The 21,436-nt window shown below is 45.5% G+C and overlaps 1 protein-coding gene across 1 annotated transcript in view; it reads left to right on the top strand.

Moving 5' to 3' along the window:
- Positions 1 to 21,436, top strand: part of LOC121874177 (mucin-5AC-like) — a 97,495-nt gene that overhangs the window by 60,919 nt on the left and 15,140 nt on the right. Inside the window, 3 exon segments of the mRNA XM_042378167.1 lie at positions 1,003 to 1,048; positions 18,060 to 18,080; positions 18,083 to 18,160. Of these exon segments, the coding sequence (XP_042234101.1) occupies positions 1,003 to 1,048; positions 18,060 to 18,080; positions 18,083 to 18,160 (145 nt within the window).

Raw genomic sequence — 21,436 nt, 5'->3', positions numbered from 1 at the left:
CGATAACAACACACCACCAGGAGCAAGTGTGTGTGTGTGTGTGTGTGTGTGTGTGTGTGTGTGTGTGTGTGTGTGTGTGTGTGTGTGTGTGTGTGTGTGTGTGTGTTACCTGTGACATATTGACTAACACGTCACAATCCCCGGTTTTCCTCTGCATGTCCCTTCTATACTGCGCTGGAGAGAGAGAGGAGAGAGAGAGGAGAGAGAGAGAGAGAGAGAGAGAGAGAGAGAGAGAGAGAGAGAGAGAGAGAGAGAGAGCAAAATGGACAAATGTAGTACAGCTTTGTGTGTGTGTGTGTGTCAGTACCTGCCTGGTGGAGAAGGTTTTGCTCTCTCTCTGTGTTGTGTAGCTCTACGGAGGTTGTGTCCTGTTCAAGGGTTAGGTTAGGTTAGACTTGATAAACCCCGATTCTTCTCGACCTAATTCTAACCTAACCTAACCTAACCTAATACTTTCTTTAGACTATAGTTTTTAAGAATGATTGAATGATTAAAAGTGTATAAACATCACATAAGCGTACATACAGTATAAAGGAACCTGAAATATGTGAAATTAAAATCTATCTTTTTTTTCTCTCAGGCGTCAACCTCTTTTTTGACATTCATTACGTAATGCTGTCCGACACTGAAACGCCATTTGGACAACAACAAAAAAAAAGAAAAAAAAAAGAAAACATTTTTATTTAGTGTAAAAGCTAATTGTGGGGTCGAATATAATAAGAGTTGTTGTTTTGTTTCGTAATTAATTTTTTTTGAGGAGTTTATTTATCTGTAATTGTTTCTCTCTTGTTGTTATTCTTTTATCCTCTTTCCTCTCTTCCCCTATTCTCCTCTCTGATTCTTTTTCCCTTCTCCCCACTTCTTGTTTTACTTCTCCACTCTTCTGTTATCTCTCCTCTCCAATGGGGGTGGGGTCTACTACCTGTGTTAATTAGTCTGTTACAGGTAGAGTCGACAGGTATAAAGGTAGTCTTTTATTAATGTAAACTTCTCTTGTTACAGTGGAAACAACGATGGGCTGTGCTGGATAAGATGTCTCCCGTCGCAGGTATGTGATTTATGACTAGGTTAACACGTGATGGTGGCCAGGTTAACACGTGGTATATGACCAGATTAACACGTGATGGTAGCCAGGTTAACACGTGGTATATGACCAGATTAACACGTGATGGTGGCCAGGTTAACACGTGATATATGACCAGATTAACACGTGATGGTGGCCAGGTTAACACGTGATATATGACCAGATTAACACGTGATGGTGGCCAGGTTAACACGTGTGTGTTGCGGATGGTATTACAGTCATTTGCATGACAGTTATTACGTATTGCTGTCACAAGACGCCGAGTGACAGTTCCAGTAGCTGGCCTATGTTGGGTATTATTTTGTCCTGGTCTCTTGTCACGAGACATTTAAGAGGGATATGTGTCCTTTCCTCTGGGGTCTTAGTCATGACAGTCTTTACTGGGGGGCCTTAGTCGTGACAGTAGTGGCGTGACAGTTATACTACCGGTACAAGATAAGTTCATATACCGGTTCGTATCCCAGCGTAAACATAGCTACTGCTCCCCTTATCCTACCACCACTATATTAACCACAACTACTAACCACCACCACCCCTACCACCCCTACCACCACCACCCCTACCACCCCCCAAATGTGAATCAGGTCGACCCAGGTTTACGAGCTTACAAACGAGCGAGAAAAGTAAACACGGAATGAACTAAAACTGTAAAACTAGTGTGTAAAATTGTCCTTGTTACCGAGAGAGAGAGAGAGAGAGAGAGAGAGAGAGAGAGAGAGAGAGACTTTTATGTGTGTGTGTGTGTGTGTGTGTGTGTGTGTGTGTGACCCCGAAATCTAATAGAAACTTCCTCTGAGGTGTCTAAGAAGATGTTGACAAAACAGTGAAAAGCACAAGAACCTAATCTAACATTACCTGACCTAACATTACACTTAATACAATAGAGAGTAACTTAAAAACATAGTACTAGAAATTTATCACCAATATTACCTTTCTTAGAAGAGTGTTACCTGAGAGTATTATTACCTTAATTAGATTATACAGGTGAGTCTTTTGTAGTAGTGTTACAGTATTTCTTATGTCGTGGTTTATTGAGGACGACAAGTAACGTTAGTGTGAACGCTTTTAATTTTCCATATAACTCTCTGATGACGGCGTATGAGTGGGGGGGGGGGGTCTGGATCACCTAAAGCTTAAACACCCCAGCTTATTTCACCTGTAGTTTAGGCATTCAAGCTTATTTCACCTAGAAATTGGGCATTCAAGCTTATTTCATCTAGAATTTGGGCATTCAGGTTTATTTCACCTAGAGATTGGGTATTCAAGCTTATATCTGATGAATAGGCTGGGGTGCTTAAGCTTCAGGTGATCCATCATTTCTCACCACACCGGCGGGTTAGAAAGGGGTAAGTTTACACCATTAGCGGCACTACAGGTAACGATTACGGTAAGGTGAGGCGGAAGTAGTATGGTGGGGGAAACGGTTGTTGGCTGAAGTCACGCAACGCCAGCTTGGAGCAGCATCCTGTAGGGAGTGAGCTCGAAGGCCTGCGGTGGAAGTTGAGCGCCGTTTTTCTAGTTAGGTTGGTGGCAGTTGAGCCCTGTTGCAGCTGGTGATGGGCAGTTGAGCGCTGTTGTAGCCAGAATAAAGGAGCGCCGTTGCAGTCAGGATGGGTAGTTGAGCCCTGTTGTAGTCAGGATGGGTAGTTGAGCGCTGTTGTAGTCAGAATGGGTAGTTGAGCGCTGTTGTAGTCAGGATGGGTAGTTGAGCGCTGTTGTAGTCAGGATGGGTAGTTGAGCGCTGTTGTAGTCAGGATGGGTAGTTGAGCGCTGTTGTAGTCAGAATGGGTAGTTGAGCGCTGTTGTAGTCAGGATGGGTAGTTGAGCGCTGTTGTAGTCAGGATGGGTAGTTGAGCGCTGTTGTAGTCAGGATGGGTAGTTGAGCGCTGTTGTAGTCAGGATGGGTAGTTGAGCGCTGTTGTAGCTGGTGATGGTAGTTGAGCGTGCTGTTGTAGTCAGGATGGGTGAAGCTGAGCGCTGTTGTAGTTGGTGGGATGGGTAGTTGAGCGCTGTTGTAGCCAGTGGATGGGTAGCGTTGAGCGCTGTTGTAGTCAGATGGGTAGTTGAGCGCTGTTGTAGCTGTGTGGATGGGTAGTTGAGCGCCGTTGAATAGATGGGTAGTTGAGCGCTAAGTGAACAGGATGGGTAGTTGAGCGCCGTTGTAATTGTGGTAGTTGAGCGGTGTCTTTGATCAGACCAAAGGCACCTTAGATTGGATCCCACGAGATAAGAAAAGACTCATAGAAAAAGACCAGATAACTTCTTTTAGCTGGACAGGTGAAGTTAAGGAAGTTTTGGGAGACGTAATGAACAGGGGAGGCTTAAGACTGAGGAGGGATATGTCTTTGGTGGTGATGGTGGGGATAATGGTGGCGATGGTGGGGAGAGTGGTGGTGAGGGTGGGATTGGTGGTGGTGGTGATGGTGGGGAGAGTGTGGTGGATGGGGAGAGGGTAGATGGTGGTGGGGGAGAGGTGTGATGGTGGGGAGAGGTGGGATGGTGGGGAGTGGTGGTGATGGTGGGAGAGGAGGTGAGGGGTAGGTGGTGGATGTGGAGAGGGTGGTGGGAGGGTGGTGGTGGTGATGGTGGGGAGAGGTGGTGGTGGGAGGGTGGTGGTGGTGGAGTGGTGGAGAGAGTGGTGGGAGGGGTGGTGGTGGTGGACAGGGGAGTGGTGGGTGAGGGAGTGGTGGTGGGTGATGGTGGGGAGAGGCAGGTGAGGGGTGGTGGTGGTGGGATGGTGGGGAGAGGTGGTGAGGTGGGGTGGTGATGAGAGTGGTGGTGAGGGTGTGGTGGTGGTGGAGTGGGGAGATGGGGTGCAAGGAGGGTGGTGGTGGTGGAATGTGAGAAAGTGGTGGTGAGAGGGTGGTGGTGGTGATGGTGGAAAAGATGTGAGGAGTGTGATATGTGTGAGGTGTGGTGGTGAGGGTGGGGAGAGTGGTGGTGAGGGTGGGGAGAGTGGTGGTGGTGGTGATGGTGATTTTGGAATATTTATAGTGCCTTATTTAAGTATCTGTCTATCTGTCTGTCTGTCTGTCCACCCCGAAACCTCTGATCACCACCATGCACCTGACATATTACCCTAGTGTCTTTTATATCTTATTTCATCATGCAACATATCGATCAACCTCAGATACTTTTGCAATCAGATCTTGCAACCGACCTATTAACCCCATGGTCCCGAGTGTAAGTTTCTGATCGTGCAATTGAAAGGTTGAAAATATGTTGTAACTGACTCGGGAGCCTTAATTCTTGTGTTGCATTAATAGATCAGCTTCAAGTTCTTATGTTTGTTTGTTTCTTTGTTTTAGTTAATAGATTTTTTTAAGAATATTTATGGTGGTTTTGATATTATTTTTGTTTCTTATAAGTTGATGTTTTGAAGTTTATTGTTGTTGTTGTTGTTGTTGTTGTTGTTGTGTAGCGTAAGTTTGTGAGGAAATATTTACAGTTTGTTGAGTGTTGCTAAAAGATTTGTAAAGTGTATGATACACACACACACACACACACACACACACTCTCTGATTACGTACATTGTTGCTAGGACATCATTGTAGCGTGGAGTTGCTAAGTGGTGCAGTGGCAGACGTACGTGTGTGCGTGTTGTCAGCACCGGCATCTGGCTCACAACACAAAACTATTATTTCTGGTTTAAGGGATACATACACAGCCACTAACATTATGACTTACTAAGCTGAACGAATAGTTGTGACGCCTCTTAGGGTGGAAATATTAACGGTGAGGGAGAAGTGGTGCGTTAGTGCGTGTCCTCTCCATCATGTTATCTGGCACACTGTCGGACGCCGCCACGGTCAAACAACAACAATGACTGAGGACCCAAGTTATCGTACTGGTGGGACTCTATAATGTTCATGATAACGCCAAGAAAAGTGAATAATGATGTGAAAAAAAGCCCCGTGATAATGTGAAAATCATTATCCTTTATGATAATGGCCCTAATTTATGACCAGAATGGGACTGTTATTGTTGTAGTTGCAGTAACAGTACGGCTGGCAGCGCCGATAATTCCCTTATTGGATCATTTACGAAAGGCTTTCTGTAGAGTACATTAGCTAAGTTACATAGTCGGAAATAATAAATGTAAGCAGACGTGAGTGTATCGTTAACAGGCAGCTTTTGTATCAACAGTCTGACACGTTTCTACCAACAGTAAAACGTTTGTACCTTCAGTCTGAAACGCCTCAACAACCATATTTCACCTACAGTATCTTCGACTACACTCATGTTAACTGCTACAGATGTCATGTATACCGTCCCCACAAGTCATGTACGCAGTCCTCTAAAACAGACACACACACACACACACACACACACATACAAAAAGAAGTATGGAGCATCGTGTGGGCATAATCCGTTTTGTGTCGTGTTCTCATTTTCCCACCAAATTGTTACTTGGTGGGAGCGGGACCTTCTTCAGGAGACACGCGAGGGACTTTTAGGTCTAGTATTAGTGGTGGGCTAGAGAGAGGGGGCTGATTCCATGATAATATTGGGGAGCCTTCGTGCAGTGGTCCACCGAGTTTATGGATCTGCAGTGTGTGTGTGTGTGTGTGTGTGTGTGTGTGTGTGTGTGTGTAGTAGTAGTAGTATCCCGTGATTCTATTGTGTGTCGTGGAACATTGGTTAGGTTAGGTTATGTAGTTGTCAGTTTACAGTTTAATTTGTCAGAGTTTTTACAGTTATTTATCATAGTTTCGGATTTGTATTATTTACGAGATGAAAAACAAATTCTTATGACGAGGATAGAGGAAGGGAGGGAGGAAGGGAGGGAGGGGAAAGGGAGGGAGGGGAAGGAACAGGAATATACAGTATATATGCAAGTGGCTGGATTGTGGGAGAGCTGAGTGAGGAAGTGAGGTGGTGCATGGGTGGTGTGTGTGTGTGTGTGTGTGTGTGTGTGTGTGTGTGTGTGTGTGTGTGTGTGTGTGTGTGTGTGTGTTATAATAATATTGACTCAACAAATGGAAGCATCAACTTTACCTCGCGTCTGCTGTGCTTAACCTAACCTAACCCATGTACTGTACAACTTCTGGATTACAACATTACACTAACACATCAAAACCCACTCACTCCAACTCCCACTCACCCCAACCCCCACTCCCTCCCACTCACCCCAACCCCCACTCCCTCCCACTCCCTCCAGCTTTTAGCGCATGTTCACGGTTCGTTCTGTTCGGCATTCAGTAGAGAGGCTGACTGAGGACCATTGTAACATAAACAAGGATTGTGTTCATTGTGGTGGAGTAGAGAGCCTGAACACACTACCTGAACACACTACCTGAACACACTACCTGAACACATTACCTGAACACACTACCTGAACACATTACCTGAACACACTACCTGAACACATTACCTGAACACACTATGCCTGAACACACTAGCTGAACACACTACCTGAACACACATTGCCTGAACACAGTAGCTGAACACACTACCTGAACACACATTGCCTGAACACACATTGCCTGAACACACTAGCTGAACACACTACCTGAACACACATTGCCTGAACACACTATGCCTGACCACACTATGCCTGATGCCTTGGTACACCTGGGCAGCGTGAGGAGTGACTTGTCTCCTCTCGCTTCACTGCCTCTCAGTTGCTACGTTGTATTTTAAAGGAGGTTTTATCAGGCGTGTGGAAGTGGTAGAGTGTTGTGATTGGTAGGAGAGAGAGAGAGAGAGAGAGAGAGAGAGAGAGAGAGAGAGAGAGAGCGTTGGTGTACATTGTGGTGTTATGTTTGATAGTCATTGTACACAAGTGGGTGTATCTCTCTCTCTCTCTCTCTCTCTCTCTCTCTCTCTCTCACACGTATAGAAGGACTATACCTATTAAAAATAACAAAATAAAATCATCACCTTGTCTTTCAATCGTGGCCAGACAGAAGAACACCACCACCACCAGTCTCAAGCTTCTGAAGGTGGTCACTACCCCAGCAGGAGGAGAAGGGACTGTAGTACACTGTGTAGTCTCTTAACAACTTCTCCGAGTATTGGGTCGTGAGAGACAGCGGTAAAGAGGAGGACATCTTCAAGGACTGACACGTTTAAGGTTCAACCCCTGAAGTGCCCAAACTTTGATGAGTGTAAGGGTATCAGGTTCATGTGTGTGTGTGTGTTCCTTCGTGTGTGCCTGTGTGCTCGTATCTGCATGTACTTAAGGTGTGAACGTGTGAAAGCTGTGTACCTTGGTGCGTAAAAAACAGATGGCGGTGTTCCAGGGATGTAATATTTTCTATCGTGTTCTCACTACGAGCATATGACCATTTCTTACCTCAACCATCACCCTGTTTAGAAACGGCACCACCACCACCTGACGCCGTAATACACCACCACCACCTGACGCGGCAACACACCACCACCTGACGCGGCAACACACCACTACCTGACGCGGCAACACACCACCACCTGGACGCGGCAACACACCACCACCTGACGCGGCAACACACCACCATCACCTGACGCGGCAACACACCACCACCTGACGCCGTAATACACCACTACCACCTGACGCGGCAACACACCACTACCTGACGCGGCAACACACCACCACCTGACGCGCGGCAACACACACCACCTGACGCGGCAACACACCACCACCTGGCGCGGGCAACACACCACCATCTGGCGCGGCAACACACCACCACCACCTGAGGCGGCAACAACACACCACCACCACCTGAGGCGGCACACACCACCACCTGACGCGGCAACACACCACCACCTGACGCGGCAACACACCACCACCTGACGCCGCAACACACCAGCGTGCACATGACACTCACTCGACCTCTCAGCAACACAGTGACACACATTATGTAAATAGCCTCATGCAAACTACACCTGTACATCTCACACCCTCACGCCGCAACACACCAGCGTGCACATGACACTCACTCGACCTCTCAGCAACACAGTGACACACATTATGTAAATAGCCTCATGCAAACTACACCTGTACATCTCACACCCTCACCTGTACACCCCTCACCACACCCGTACACCCCTCACCTGTACACCCCTCACCACACCCGTACACCCCTCACCACATCTGTACACACCACACCACACATGTAAACACACACCACACCATACATATACACCCCACACCACACCTGTACACCCCACACCACACCTGTACACCCCACACCACACCTGTACACCCCACACCACACCTGTACACCTGTACACACCTAAGACTCCCAACCACCAGATTCGAGTCCCTGAACTGCTCTTCTACCTACAGCTTGGGGGTGTAGTAGTACCCCATTCAAGCTCATGTACAGATTAGGTGTGTCGAGGGAAATTTTTGTTCGTCTCTGTGCATAAGTCCCAAGAGTATAGAGAAGCAGTTTTCTTTGCCTGTATAAAAGCACTCGTGTAGGAAATGGAACTCAGTGGTGTGGAAGTAAAATGCATTAAAATTTGAATTACTTTTTTACTCTTTACCTGAAATCCTCCCGAGTCGAAAAGTTTGTAAAGTTACCCTGATGGAAATTTTCTCTGAACAGGTGAAGAGAAATACAATGATTATATCTGTAACGGAGATGAATTTGATGTAAAGGGGATATGATAATCTCTGGGCATCGAATTTGATCTGTTTGTTTATGATAAAATTGTGGTTAGGTTAGGTTAAGGGTAGGTTAGGTTAAGGGTAGGTTAGGTTAAGGGTAGGTTAGGTTTATGGTAGGTTAGGTTAAGGGTAGGTTAGATTGAGGTAGGTTTAGGTTATGGGTAGGTTAGGTTAAGGGTAGGTTAGGTTTATGGTAGGTTAGGTTAAGGGTAGGTTAGGTTTATGGTAGGTTAGTTTAAGGGTAGGTTTGATTGAGGTAGGTTTAGGTTATGGGTAGGTTAGATTGAGGTAGGTTTAGGTTATGGGTAGGTTAGATTATGGGTAGTCTAGGCTAAGGGTAGTCTAGGTTATGGGTAGCTTAGAGTAAAGGTAGGTTAGGTTAGGTTAGTTTGAAGGTAGGTTAGATTAAATGTCGGTTGTGCTAGTTTAAGGTTAATCTATGTTAAGGTTAAGTTAGGATAGTTTTCGGTTGTTAGGAGTAGATTAGGGGAGTATGTATTAGGAAGTTAGGTTAGGTTAAGTTAAATCAGATTACATTATAAAGACGTTACCAGAGGCTGTTGGTAACACGTCATTGTAACATCCAGTATTAGGACTGTTACCTGCTGTGATTGAGTCATTATGTGGACAGGTAAACCAGGTACACTATAAAAGGGACCATACCTATGTAAATCACCGTTTAATTTATCCGGTATCACTTTATGTATTAATTGATTATTTTGTACCAGTAGCCAAATAAACACATGTTATTTATTGGGGAGTTTAGAGTACACAACAGCTGTGGAAAAATTATATTGTGATAATAATTAAATAAACCTCCCTTGTTAATCGTTGTTTCATGTCCACATCAATCACAAAATATTACAATAAACGACTCTGAAAATGATCACACAATTGTCGTTCTTAAAATCACATTCACCGAGACTGGTGATAACTTTTGGAGTATAAGTATGATAAGGTGTACTCTTGGTGGATCATGGCGGGGGATGATAACACTGTGGTCGGGAGGTCCTTAGACAGTGAAGGATATTGGTGGTCAGGGGTCCTACGTGATGATATAGTGGAGACGGAGGTGTTCCCAGATGCTGTTATGGGCTGCTGGTGTGGGTGAGGTGGTGTGGGTGTGTAAGGGAGGGTTGGTATGGGTGTCTAGAGGGGGTGTAGGTGGGTGTCTAGAGGGGGTGTAGGTGGGTGTCTGGGGGCGGAGAGAGCGATATTGAGTGTAGTTGTTGGGCGGTACACTTGTCAGGGAGAGATTTATTCCATTGCGTCTTTATTATTCCAGTGTCTCTTCAGGTGAGATATATAGCGGTGAGAATCTCTCCTCTGAGTATTGGTTCGTGCGGGTAGGGTGAGCAGCCTCCCTTGGGTGTCGGGAATATCGCGACCCTGTAAATCGGTGGGAGAAGTTGTCGTGGTGGTGGTAGTCGTGGTGGTAGTGTTGTGGCTTCCCCTGATGACGATAAATATCACCCCGTCTCGAACGCTTCCCAAAACTAAAGCTGAATTGTTCACTCATACTCGAACGCTGCCGTGGGTAAAGTACAGCAGTAATGTAATTCAGTATCAGGCAGTGAACCGAGCTCTTGAGTCTTAAGCTGGAAAAAAAATAAAATGAATTAAAGAATAATATTTACTTTGTGATAAATGGACACGGAGGCGGACGTGTATAATATATGCAGCACCAGCTTTAAGGACACGAGGGTTGTATAACTTGTGAGTCTTGTATAATTTGTTGTCAAGTGAAGACCATTATATGATGTACACACACACGTAAACTCGTGCTCACACATACAACACACACACACACACACACACACACACACACACACACACACACACACAGCTTCAAGATGAATCAAGATAAACGCATAAAATTACTTCATCTGGGTTCAGTAAAGTCGAAGGTTCACGTGGAGTATCCCTGAGTCATCTTACTTAGCAATAACAACTTAAGTCAACCGAACATCACTCAACTCACGTAAGTCTTAAGTTACGAGGCTGTATACACGTCAAGGAGGGGGGGGGGCTTAGATTAACCTAACTTATGTTTAATACGAGTTAGAGGCTGTATCAGAGGGCTCAGCGCGTCTCTGTGGGAGTTAAAAGAGATGGAACTTCAATGGGTTTAAGTTCTGTTATTTAACCCACGACCAGAGGAAGTTATTTTTACTGTAACTAAAATGCAGTGATAAGGAAATCTGTCGTAGGCCTATCGTGGTTTGGTTCATGTGTTATAGGCCTATCATGGTACTGTTAATGTGTTATGGGCCTATCATGGTAAGGTTTGTGTGTTATAGGCCTCTCATGGTTTGGTTAGTGTTATAGGCCTATCATGATAAGGTTTGTATGTTATAGGCCTCTCATGGTTCGGTTAGTGTGTTATAGGCCTATCATGATAAGGTTTGTGTGTTATAGGCCTCTCATGATTCGGTTAGTGTGTTATAGGCCTATCATAGTACGGTTAGTGCGTCATGAACTTAAGTAACTATTAAACTGAGCTTAAGATGGCTGTAGTCGAGTAGAACTTAGGCAGCTGTGTGTTGGTAGGTGATGACGATGTAGGGGGGGGTAAGGTGGTGAGCATAACTTAACACGGTGTAAATGGAAGGTTTTGGGATGGTGGAGGGGGTCAGTCTAGAGGGAGGGAGGTGGGAGGGTCGAGTCTAAAGAGGGAGGAGGGGGTGGGGGTCGAGTCTAGAGAGGGAGGTGGGGGGTCGAGTCTAGAGAGGGAGGGAGGGAGGTGGGGGTCGAGTCTAGAGAGGGAGGGAGGGAGGTGGGGGGTCGAGTCTAGAGAGGGAGGGGGAGGGAGGTGGGGGTCGAGTCTAGAGAGGGAGGGAGGAGGGACTTCAACTAGCCAGCCAGACACCAACATTACCACCACACTAGCACCATTACGACCACCACCACCACTACACTCCTACTACTACCACCACTCCTACTGTTATTGATGCTACGCTACTACTACTATTACTGTTATTATTATCTCTCTCTCTCTCTCTCTCTCTCTCTCTCTCTCTCTCTCTTTCGTGCCTTTATCCTCATGGTGTTTTTATCGTGTTGTCTTCCTTCCTTCCTTCCTTCCTTCCTTCCTTCTTTCCTTCCTACACCTAGACGAATACTTCAATATGATGACAACCCCTTATAAGTCAAATTATCGTACTCGAGGGTTAAATCATCGTACTCGAGGTTAAATCATCGTACCGAGGTTAAATCATCACTCGAGGGTTAAATATCGTACCGAGGTTAAATCATCGTACTCAAGGGTTAAATCATCGTACTCAATAAATCATCGTACCGAGGGTTAAATCATCGTACTCGAGGTTAAACATCGTACTCGAGGGGTTAAATCATCGTACTCGAGGGTTAAATCATCGTACTCAAGGGGTTAAATCATCGTACTCAAGGGGTTAAATCATCGTACTCGTGGGGTTAGCGACCTCGCTCATTGCACAACACACCCGCGGTCATAACTGAATTTGTAGTGAAGTTAAACTTATATAGCAGTGAATTCAAAACCAAATTCACAGTGAAGTCAAAACTGGACTCCCGGCAAAAATTAGCTTCACGGAATATTCACCCAGATAATTTATGGAGGTAAGTTGGCGTGTGTTTGGAGTTTACACGCCCCATAAGTAGGAGGCGCGCCGAGGTGTGTTTTGACGGGTTGGGCGTGTAGGAAGCGGGCGAGGGGGAGCTGTCGTCTGATTATCATACTTATTGTGGTAGTGTGGTGGTAGGGAGGGAGGGAGGGAGGGTTGTAGGAGGGAGGGAGGAGGGAGGGAGGGAGGGTGGCTGGTGGTGGTGAGAGAAATTGATTTGTTTTATATTGCCATGGACAGAGGCTAGTTTATTGTGCACACCATACTCATCCTGTAAGCGGTAGTGCAGGATATTGTGTCGTTGAATTGTTACAGAGTATTTCCAGTACATTGTTTAGTTCTGTACATTAGAGTTGACTTATTCACACCCGCCTGAGTGGCAGACTGCAGTGTGAGGCAGTATGTCTGGCCGCACACTTTGTTATTCACATCTGCATGAAGAGGCATTCAAATTGTGTTTAGTTCTATACATAGGGTGGTGGTGATGGTGATGGCAGTAGTGGTGGTGGTGACAGTATGTAATGATGATGGTAGTAGTGGTGGTGGTGACAGTATGTGATGGTGATGGCAGTAGTGGTGGTGACAGTATGTGATGGTGATGGCAGTAGTGGTGGTGGTGACAGTATGATGGTGATGGCTAGTGGTGGTGGGTATGTGATGGTGATGTAGTGGTGGTGGTGACAGTATGTGATGGTGATGGTAGTAGTGGTGGTGGTGACAGTATGTGATGGTGATGGCAGTAGTGGTGGTGGTGACAGTATGTGATGGTGATGGCAGTAGTGGTGGTGCGAGTGATGGTGATGGTAGTAGTGGTGGTGGTGACAGTATGTGATGGTGACGGTAGGTGGTGGTGACAGTATGTGATGGTGATGGTAGTAGTGGTGGTGGTGACAGTATGTGATGGTGATGGTAGTAGTGGTGGTGGTGACAGTATGTGATGGTAGTAGTGGTGGTGGTGACGATGTGATGGTGATGGTAGTAGTGGTGGTGGTGACAGTTGATGGTAGGTAGTGGTGGTGGTGACGGATGTATGTGATGGTGATGGCAGTAGTGGTGGTGGTGACGGTATGTGATGGTGATGGCAGTAGTGGTGGTGGTGACAGTGTGTGATGGTAGTAGTGGTGGTGGTGACAGTATGTGATGGTGATGGCAGTAGTTGTGGTGGTGACAGTATGTGATGGTGATGGTAGTAGTGGTGGTGGTGACGGTATGTGATGGTAGTAGTGGTGGTGGTGACAGTATGTGATGGTGATGGTAGTAGTGGTGGTGGTGACAGTATGTGATGGTGATGAGCAGTAGTGGTGGTGGTGACAGTATGTGATGGTGATGGTAGTAGTGGTGGTGGTGACGGTATGTGATGGTGATGGCAGTAGTGGTGGTGGTGACGGTATGTGATGGTGATGGCAGTAGTGGTGGTGGTGACGGTATGTGATGGTGATGGCAGTAGTGGTGGTGGTGACAGTATGTGATGGTGATGGCAGTAGTGGTGGTGGTGACGGTATGTGATGGTGATGGCAGTAGTGGTGGTGGTGACAGTATGTGATGGTGATGGCAGTGGTGGTGGTGGTGACAGTATGTGATGGTGATGGCAGTAGTGGTGGTGGTGACGGTATGTGATGGTGATGGCAGTAGTGGTGGTGGTGACAGTATGTAATGGTGATGACAGTAGTGGTGGTGGTGGTGGTGACGGTACTTAATGGTGATGAGCATAGTGGTGGTGGTGACAGTATTTAATGGTGATGGCAGTAGTGGTGGTGACAGTATGTAATGGTGATGACAGTAGTGGTGGTGGTGGTGACAGTATAATGGTGATGGCAGTAGTGGTGGTGGTGACGGTATTTAATGGTATGACAGTAGTGGTGGTGCTGACAGTATTTAATGGTGATGGCAGTAGTGGTGGTGGTGACAGTATGTGATGATGATGGCAGTAATGGTGGTGGTGATAGTACAGTATATGGTGGCAGCAGTATGATAGCGGGTACCTGTGATGATAACAGTACCTGCACAGAGAAGCAATTTGGTGGAAAGCCCTCAAGAGGACGCCTCGTGTTTGATCCCGCCAGCGTCGGTCTCTCCTCCACTCCATTTTTCTCCACTTTTTTTTAATGTGTCTTTGGCTGTCCGGGTTTTAGTTGGTATTTTATTCTCATACTGGGCAAGAGATGATCATGATTTGTCCTGGGTGTGGTGGTGGGGGTGTGTGGTGTGGTGGTGTGTGGGGTGGTGGTGTGTGGTGTGGTGTGCGGGGTGGTGGTGTGGTGTGCGGGGTGGTGGTGTGTGGTGTGGTGTGTGGAGAGAGAGAGAGAGAAAAAAAAAAAAAAAGAGAGAGGAACCTGTGCAGTGCCATCATCAACGCACAGGTGTTAAAAAGTCCACAAGTGTCTTAGAACCACACTTCTTAGCACACTGCTCTGCCACATTACCATTCCCCTGCACCACACCTCTACCATACCCCTCCACCACACCTCAACCACACCTCTTAACACACCTCCACCACACCCAAGCTAAGGGTAGTTTAATCTCCATACATTATTTACAGCATTATTCATAAAATATTTAGTGTTATTCATTATACATCATGTAATCTTACCGGTGTTATTTATGATATGTGATTTGTTTCATTGATTATTCACTAAATACAATGTTATTCACTTAGGAGAGTTTGGTAATTCATTATATACAAATTCTCGTATTATCTTCATATTCCCATTACATTATTATTATTATTATTATTATTATTATTATTATTATTATTATTATTATTATTATTATTATCATCATTATTATATTATTATTATTATTATTATTATTATTATTATATATTATTATATTATTATTATTATTATTATTATTATTATTATTATTATTATTATTATTATTATTTCCTACTTTTCTATTCAGTTGATCAGTACTGCCAGGCGTATGACGTTGTTCTTAAGCCACCTTCATTAAAGCTATTCCGAGGAGACCATTACTCCTAAGTTTAACGACGGTAAGACCAACTCTGAGGGCGTAGTATGGACACACAGACAGACAGACAGAGACTGGACAGACAAACACTCACCTGGTATAAACCCTGACTATAAATCCTCCTCCCTCCACCATCCTCTCAAATATTTCCAAACAACAAATTTCATGTTCTATAATCCGTCAACCTTTTGTCAATCTATAATCATCATCCCCTATAACAATACAATTAGGGGAAATTATATTAAACCACGAATTGAATTATCTCCCTATTTTAATTTTTTGTATTTTTGTATTTTAGTTCAACAAAGGCAGCCTGGCATGGTATTTTAATTGGAATTCCAGCAAACAGCGCCACATTAAAGCCCAACAAATTATCGAAATGAAATCCCTGACTCACATCAAACCTTCCTTCACCTGACTAGTATTTTTTACTCTCAAACACAAACTCTTTCATACCATTCATGATTAACTTTACTAAATATTCTGCTGCTGGGAGGTTTATTATTATTATTATTATTATTATTATTATTATTATTATTATTATTATTGTTATTATTATTATTATTATTATTGTTATTATTTATGTTGTTCTTATTGTTTTTCGTTGTTTTTATTATTTTATTATTGTTAGTATTAATTGTTGTTATTGTTATTATTGTTATAATTACCGTATTGCTATTTGAGAGAGAGAGAGAGAGCAACAACTCGTATTAAGGGATTAAGTCGTACAATGTTGATGAACCGCTTCACAAGTTTGGTCTAAGTCTGTCAGTTTTGGGAAGACTTCTCCAGAAATTTCCTGTTCTTCGGGAAAGCGTCGTATTTGGACCGAAAGTTTATATTATTGATGTTTATATACCACAGGAAGGAGAAGTGTGAGATGTTTATAGAAAAGTTTATATATTTTGATACTTGTTCATATTTTATTTATTTTTTGTAGTGTGAGTGTGTTTATAGCGTGCAGGTGTGTGTGTGTTTATAGTGTGCAGGTGTGTGTGTGTGTTATAGTGTGCAGGTGTGTGTGTGTGTGTGTGTTTATAGTGCAGGTGTGTTTATAGTGTGCAGTGTGTGTGTGTGTGTTTATAGTGCAGGTGTGTGTGTGTGTGTTTATAGTGTGTGTGTGTGTGTTTATAGGTGGTGTGTGTGTGTGTGTGTTTATAGTGTGCAGGTGTGTGTGTGTTTATAGTGTGCAGGTGTGTGTGTGTGTTTATAGTGCAGGTGTGTGTGTGTGTTATAGTGCAGGTGTGTGTGTGTGTTTATAGTGTGTGTGTGTGTGTGTTTATAGTGCAGGTGTGTGTGTTTATAGTGTGCAGGTGTGTGTGTGTGTGTTTATAGTGTGCAGGTGTGTGTGTGTGTGTTTATAGGTGCAGGTGAGTGTGTTTTGTGTATGTTGTATTATCTTTCTATACAGGTGTGTGTGTGTGTGTGTGTGTGTGTGTGTGTGTGTGTTAGTACCTGTAGATTGAGAAATTGGCTTTTACACTGCATTTTATTTTGCTTGCTCCTCTCTCCTTCCTTCCTTCCTTCCTCTTTTATTCCTTTATCCCGAACACACCTCTCCCCACATCCTCCGCCCACCTCTTGCCCCTCCGCCCACCTCTCTTGCCCCCTCCCCACCTCTTTTGCCCCCTCCGCCCACCTCTTGCCTCCCTCCGCCCATCTCTTCTCTCCCTCCGCCCATCTCTTCTCTCCTCCGCCCACCTCTTCTACCCTCCGCCCACCTCTTGCCCCCTCCGCCCACCTCTTGCCTCCCTCCGCCCATCTTTCTCTCCCTCCGCCCACCCCTTCTACCCTCCACCTCTCCCCTCCGCCCACCTCTTGCCCCCCTCCGCCCACTCCTTCTCTCCTCCGCCCACCTCTTCTTCCCTCCGCCCACTCTTCTCTCTCCTCCGCCCACCTCTTCTCTCCCTCCGCCCATTCCTCTCCCTCCGCCCACCTCTTCTCTCCTCCGCCCACCTCTCCCTCCGCCCACCTCTCTCCTCCCTCCCTCGTCCACCGTCCTCATGATGAAATTTTCCACAATGTTTACTTTGGTGTCCCAGACGATCTCCAAAACCAATTCCGGAGCAATGAAAGTCAGTGTGTGTGTGTGTGTGTGTGTGTGTGTGTGTGTGTGTGTGTGTGTGTGTGATAATTAATAACTCGATGTTTCTTGACTACATACTAGACCAACCCTGTGTGTGTGTATATTTTCTACACAGGTATGCATATGATTCAGGCCTCTGCATTATTAGGTCACTGCAGGCGGGGTGAAGGGTGTGGTAGGTCACTGCAGGCGGGGTGGGAGGGGTGTGAGGGGTCACTGGAGGCGGGTGAAGGGTGTGGTAGGTCACTGCAGGCGGGGTGAAGGGTGGTAGGTCACTGCAGGCGGGGTGAAGGGGTGTGTAGGTCACTGGAGGCGGGGTGAAGGGTGTGGTAGGTCACTGGAGGCGGGGTGAAGGGTGGTAGGTCACTGGAGGCGGGGTGAAGGTGGTAGGTCACTGGAGGCGGGGTGAAGGGTAGGTCACTGAGGCGGGGTGAAGGTGGTAGGTCACTGGAGGGGGTGAAGGGTGTGGTAGGTTCTCTCACAGCCCCTCCTCACACGGTGTTGTTCCTGCTTATATTATTTATCCTCCCACTGACGTATTTACATTTTATATTTATTACTTTTATCTTTATTGATTTAAGTAACTTTTGTTGACCTTAAAACTTTGTCTTTTTTACTTTCTGTTGTTTTGTAGATGTGTTTCAGGTGTGTATCGATGTTGTATTACCAAGAGTGATGAGGTGATACAGGTGTGTAATACTATTTTTTGTCTCGTTACAGATGTGTTACAGTTACAGCTGTACTGGACAGTCGGGACCGAGCCAAGGGCGCGGCGACCAAAGCCTCCCTAGCCCTGCAGAACGTCTTGGCCCTAGAGACAGGTGGGTCCTCCTCCTGCCTTCCTGTTTTCCTTTTTTTTCTTTCTACCTTCCTTTATCTTCTTATTCCCTTCGTCTCATCCTCCTACTCCAACTTCCTTCCTTTATCACTTTTTTTCATTCATCTCCCCCTCTCTCTCCTCCCATCCCTCTCCCTCTCCTCCCATCCCCTCCCCTCTCCTCCCATCCCCCTCCCTCCCATCCCCCCCTCCTCCTCTCCTCCCATCCTCTCCCCTCCTCTTCCTCCCATCCCCCCTCTCCTCCCTCTCCTCCCATCCCCCTCCCTCCTCTCCTCCCATCCTCCCTCTCCCCCATCCTCCCTCTCCCTCTTTCTTCTCCACCGATCAAGTTCTCCTCCCGTCCTTGTCATCCTCCTCCTCCTCGCTCTCTCCAGTGTCACCAGAGAGCAACATCAGCATTAAATTTGATAATTGCAGTTGTGTCATTAGGGTTGGGACTCATTAGGACTGGGACCCATTAGTACAAGGACCCATTAGGACTGAGACCCATTAACACTATTAGGGCTGGGGTTTAGTTGGCCATTCATCGCTACAGTAGGTAAATCGTGTAGTTAAAAGCTGCAGGATATTGATAAAGATCTAAACTCCCCTTCAGGAAAGTTTCATTGGGTGTCACGGACGAGTCAGCTGGCCTATACCTCCTCCCTCCCTCCCTCCCTCCCTGACACCGTGCCCCGTCATCTGGGTTCCAATTCTATCATGTTCCTACGTTAATTTCCTGACCATAACTAGACACGGGAAAACACACCTGGATATTGTAGTCACTCGCTGGTGTTTTGGTCTTCGTTTTGGTTTACCATTTGGGTGAGGTAGATGCTTGTAGCCGCTAGGTATGAGGGAATTGTTGTTTGTGAAGTTTTGAGAATCATTGTTTTGTCTCGTAGATTGAGTGAGTTGGCTGAGTGTTTTCTCTTTAAGAATTCTGGAGGTTTAAACTTGTACACCTGGGTCACCTTGGCTCACCTGTGTGTATGCGTGTGTGTGTGTACGTGTGTAAAAGGAGGACAAGTCAAGGTTGGTATAGTCAGGGTTGTCTCACCACACACACACACACACACACACACACACACACATGATAAATTCACCCTGGTTGCAGCTGGGTTTGTTTTGTGAGGTACAGGACCGTGAAGCTGTTGGTCTCTAGGGAAATAATTAATTCACAACTTGGTGCACTAAAACTTAAAGCAGAACCTGGGAGTAATATATAACACCAGACCAGTACTGAGGGATGTGGCTGCCTTTGTTTTGGTCACGTCTCGTTACTTGTGACCTAACCTAACCTAACCTAACCTAACCTAACCTAACCTACTAAACCTAACCTAACCAACGCATATCTATAATTACATGTCATTCGTTATTTTAATCCGTAAAATACTAAAAAAAATGCATAAACAAACACTTTGAGAAGGAAATTGTTTGGTTGATTTATTTATTTTTGCCAGGATAGCAGCTAGTTTATTGTGCACCCTATAACTCATCCTGTGACCGGGGGCGCATAGAGGATTACAGACTTGAGGTCACAAAGGTCTGTGGTGAAACATTATCGTGTGTGTGTGGAGAGAGAGAGAGAGAGAGAGAGAGAGAGAGAGAGAGAGAGAGAGAGAGACCTCCTCCCCCTCGCCCATGTGGTGGTCTGTAAGGTTAATGAAACACGATAAGGTTCCTGGTGTCTGGTATTACCTTCATGGAGTCCATCTGAGGAGACCAGGGGGGAGGGAAGAAGAAGGTAGGGAGAGGAAGGGGTGGTGGAGGGTGACATCAAGACCTTGGGTTACTGAAGCATTATGAGACTAAACTACCAAGGTTTTGCATCTCATCTGTCACTCGAAATCCCCCCCAAAAAACACAAAAACATTCTAATTACTCTGTATATACTAAACCAAACCTATTCATTAAAACCAAAATCTCTTAAAAAAATAAACGTGCATTCGTTCTCATATTCCAGTGAAGTAAATATATACATTGGAGTAACACGATTGTCATTACTACTGTCGTTGGCCAGTCACAAACGTGGCCAGAATAGAACTGGTGTCAGATAGAGCCATAATAGAGTGTGTATTGCCCTCACGTGTAAGATATGATAGCCAGTGTCTGAGTGAACTGTCTGACCATGAAGGCATAATGCTTAACGCCCTTAGCTGTGATAATGTGTGTGTGTGTGTGTGTGTGTGTGTGTGTGTGTGTGTGAAATTCTCTCATCTTGGGGACACATTCTCATAGGTTCGTAAGGTGAATTTTTCCTCATACGTGAAGATACAAAATTTAAGGTAAAAAACGCGACTTTAATAATAACACTAAAATTACATGTTTATATCTTAAGTTACCTGCAATCACAGGTACTCACTCACTGATTCACTCACTCACTGGATGCTGCCTAAATATAAGAGAGAGAGAGAGAGAGAGAGAGAGAGAACAGTTAGCAGCGTCTCTTGAAAGTTGAACGCCAGGAATATATTTGTGGTCTTGGGAGAGTTGTGCTCAAGTTGTTCCATTACTGAAAGTTTGCTTCAAGTGGTCCTAAGGGGGAGGTAATTGAGTGGCCGTGTGTGTGAGTTGATCAAGTGGTCGTGTTTGTGAGTCAGTGGTTGTGCTTGTGAATTAAGTGGTTGTGTTTGTGAGTTAAGTGGTCGTGTTTGTGAATTAAGTGGTCGTGTTTGAGTTAAGTGGTCGTGTTTGTGAGTTAAGTGACCGTATTTATGAGTTACAAAAGAGTTGTTTATGATTTCCCCACAAGCAGGGAGTAGCAGTAGTAGGAAGGTGGGATCAAATATTTCCCCACCAGTAGTTGGAGGAACCTAGACATTTCCTCAGCAGCAGCAGTAGTAGCAGTAGTAGGAAGAAGAATAACCCCTCCAGTCCTGCATTACAAGGGTCTCGCCCCCAACAGGAGTTTTGATGGTGGTAAAACTTGACTCTCTCACAATGTGTTGCCTTAATGTTTAAACTTGTCTTGGTTCACCTGCATTGTTGGCCAGAAATTTGATTCGAGGGGACAAGGCAAGGCAGGGCAGGGCTGGTGGGAAGGGACGGGTGGCAGGGGAGGCAGGCAGGCAGGCAGGCAGGCAGGCAGGCAGGCAGGCAGGCAGAGGCTGGCAGACAGAGAAGAGGTGGGAAGGAGGGAGGCTGGGCGGGCTGGGCTGGGCTGAAAGTCTATCACTGAAACGTTATTGTGTAAGGTGTACTGACTCTGATATTGAGAAATGTTTTTGTGGAAGTGTTTTGGGAGTTACCAGAGAACGTTTATGTTCCAGGGTGTTAT

This window comes from Homarus americanus, unplaced genomic scaffold (assembly GCF_018991925.1).
Source record: "Homarus americanus isolate GMGI-L3 unplaced genomic scaffold, GMGI_Hamer_2.0 scaffold49667, whole genome shotgun sequence".
NCBI classification, from domain to species: Eukaryota; Metazoa; Arthropoda; class Malacostraca; order Decapoda; family Nephropidae; genus Homarus; species Homarus americanus.
The sequence above is the reverse complement of the archived record's forward strand: the minus strand, read 5'-3'. Positions and strand labels throughout refer to the sequence as shown.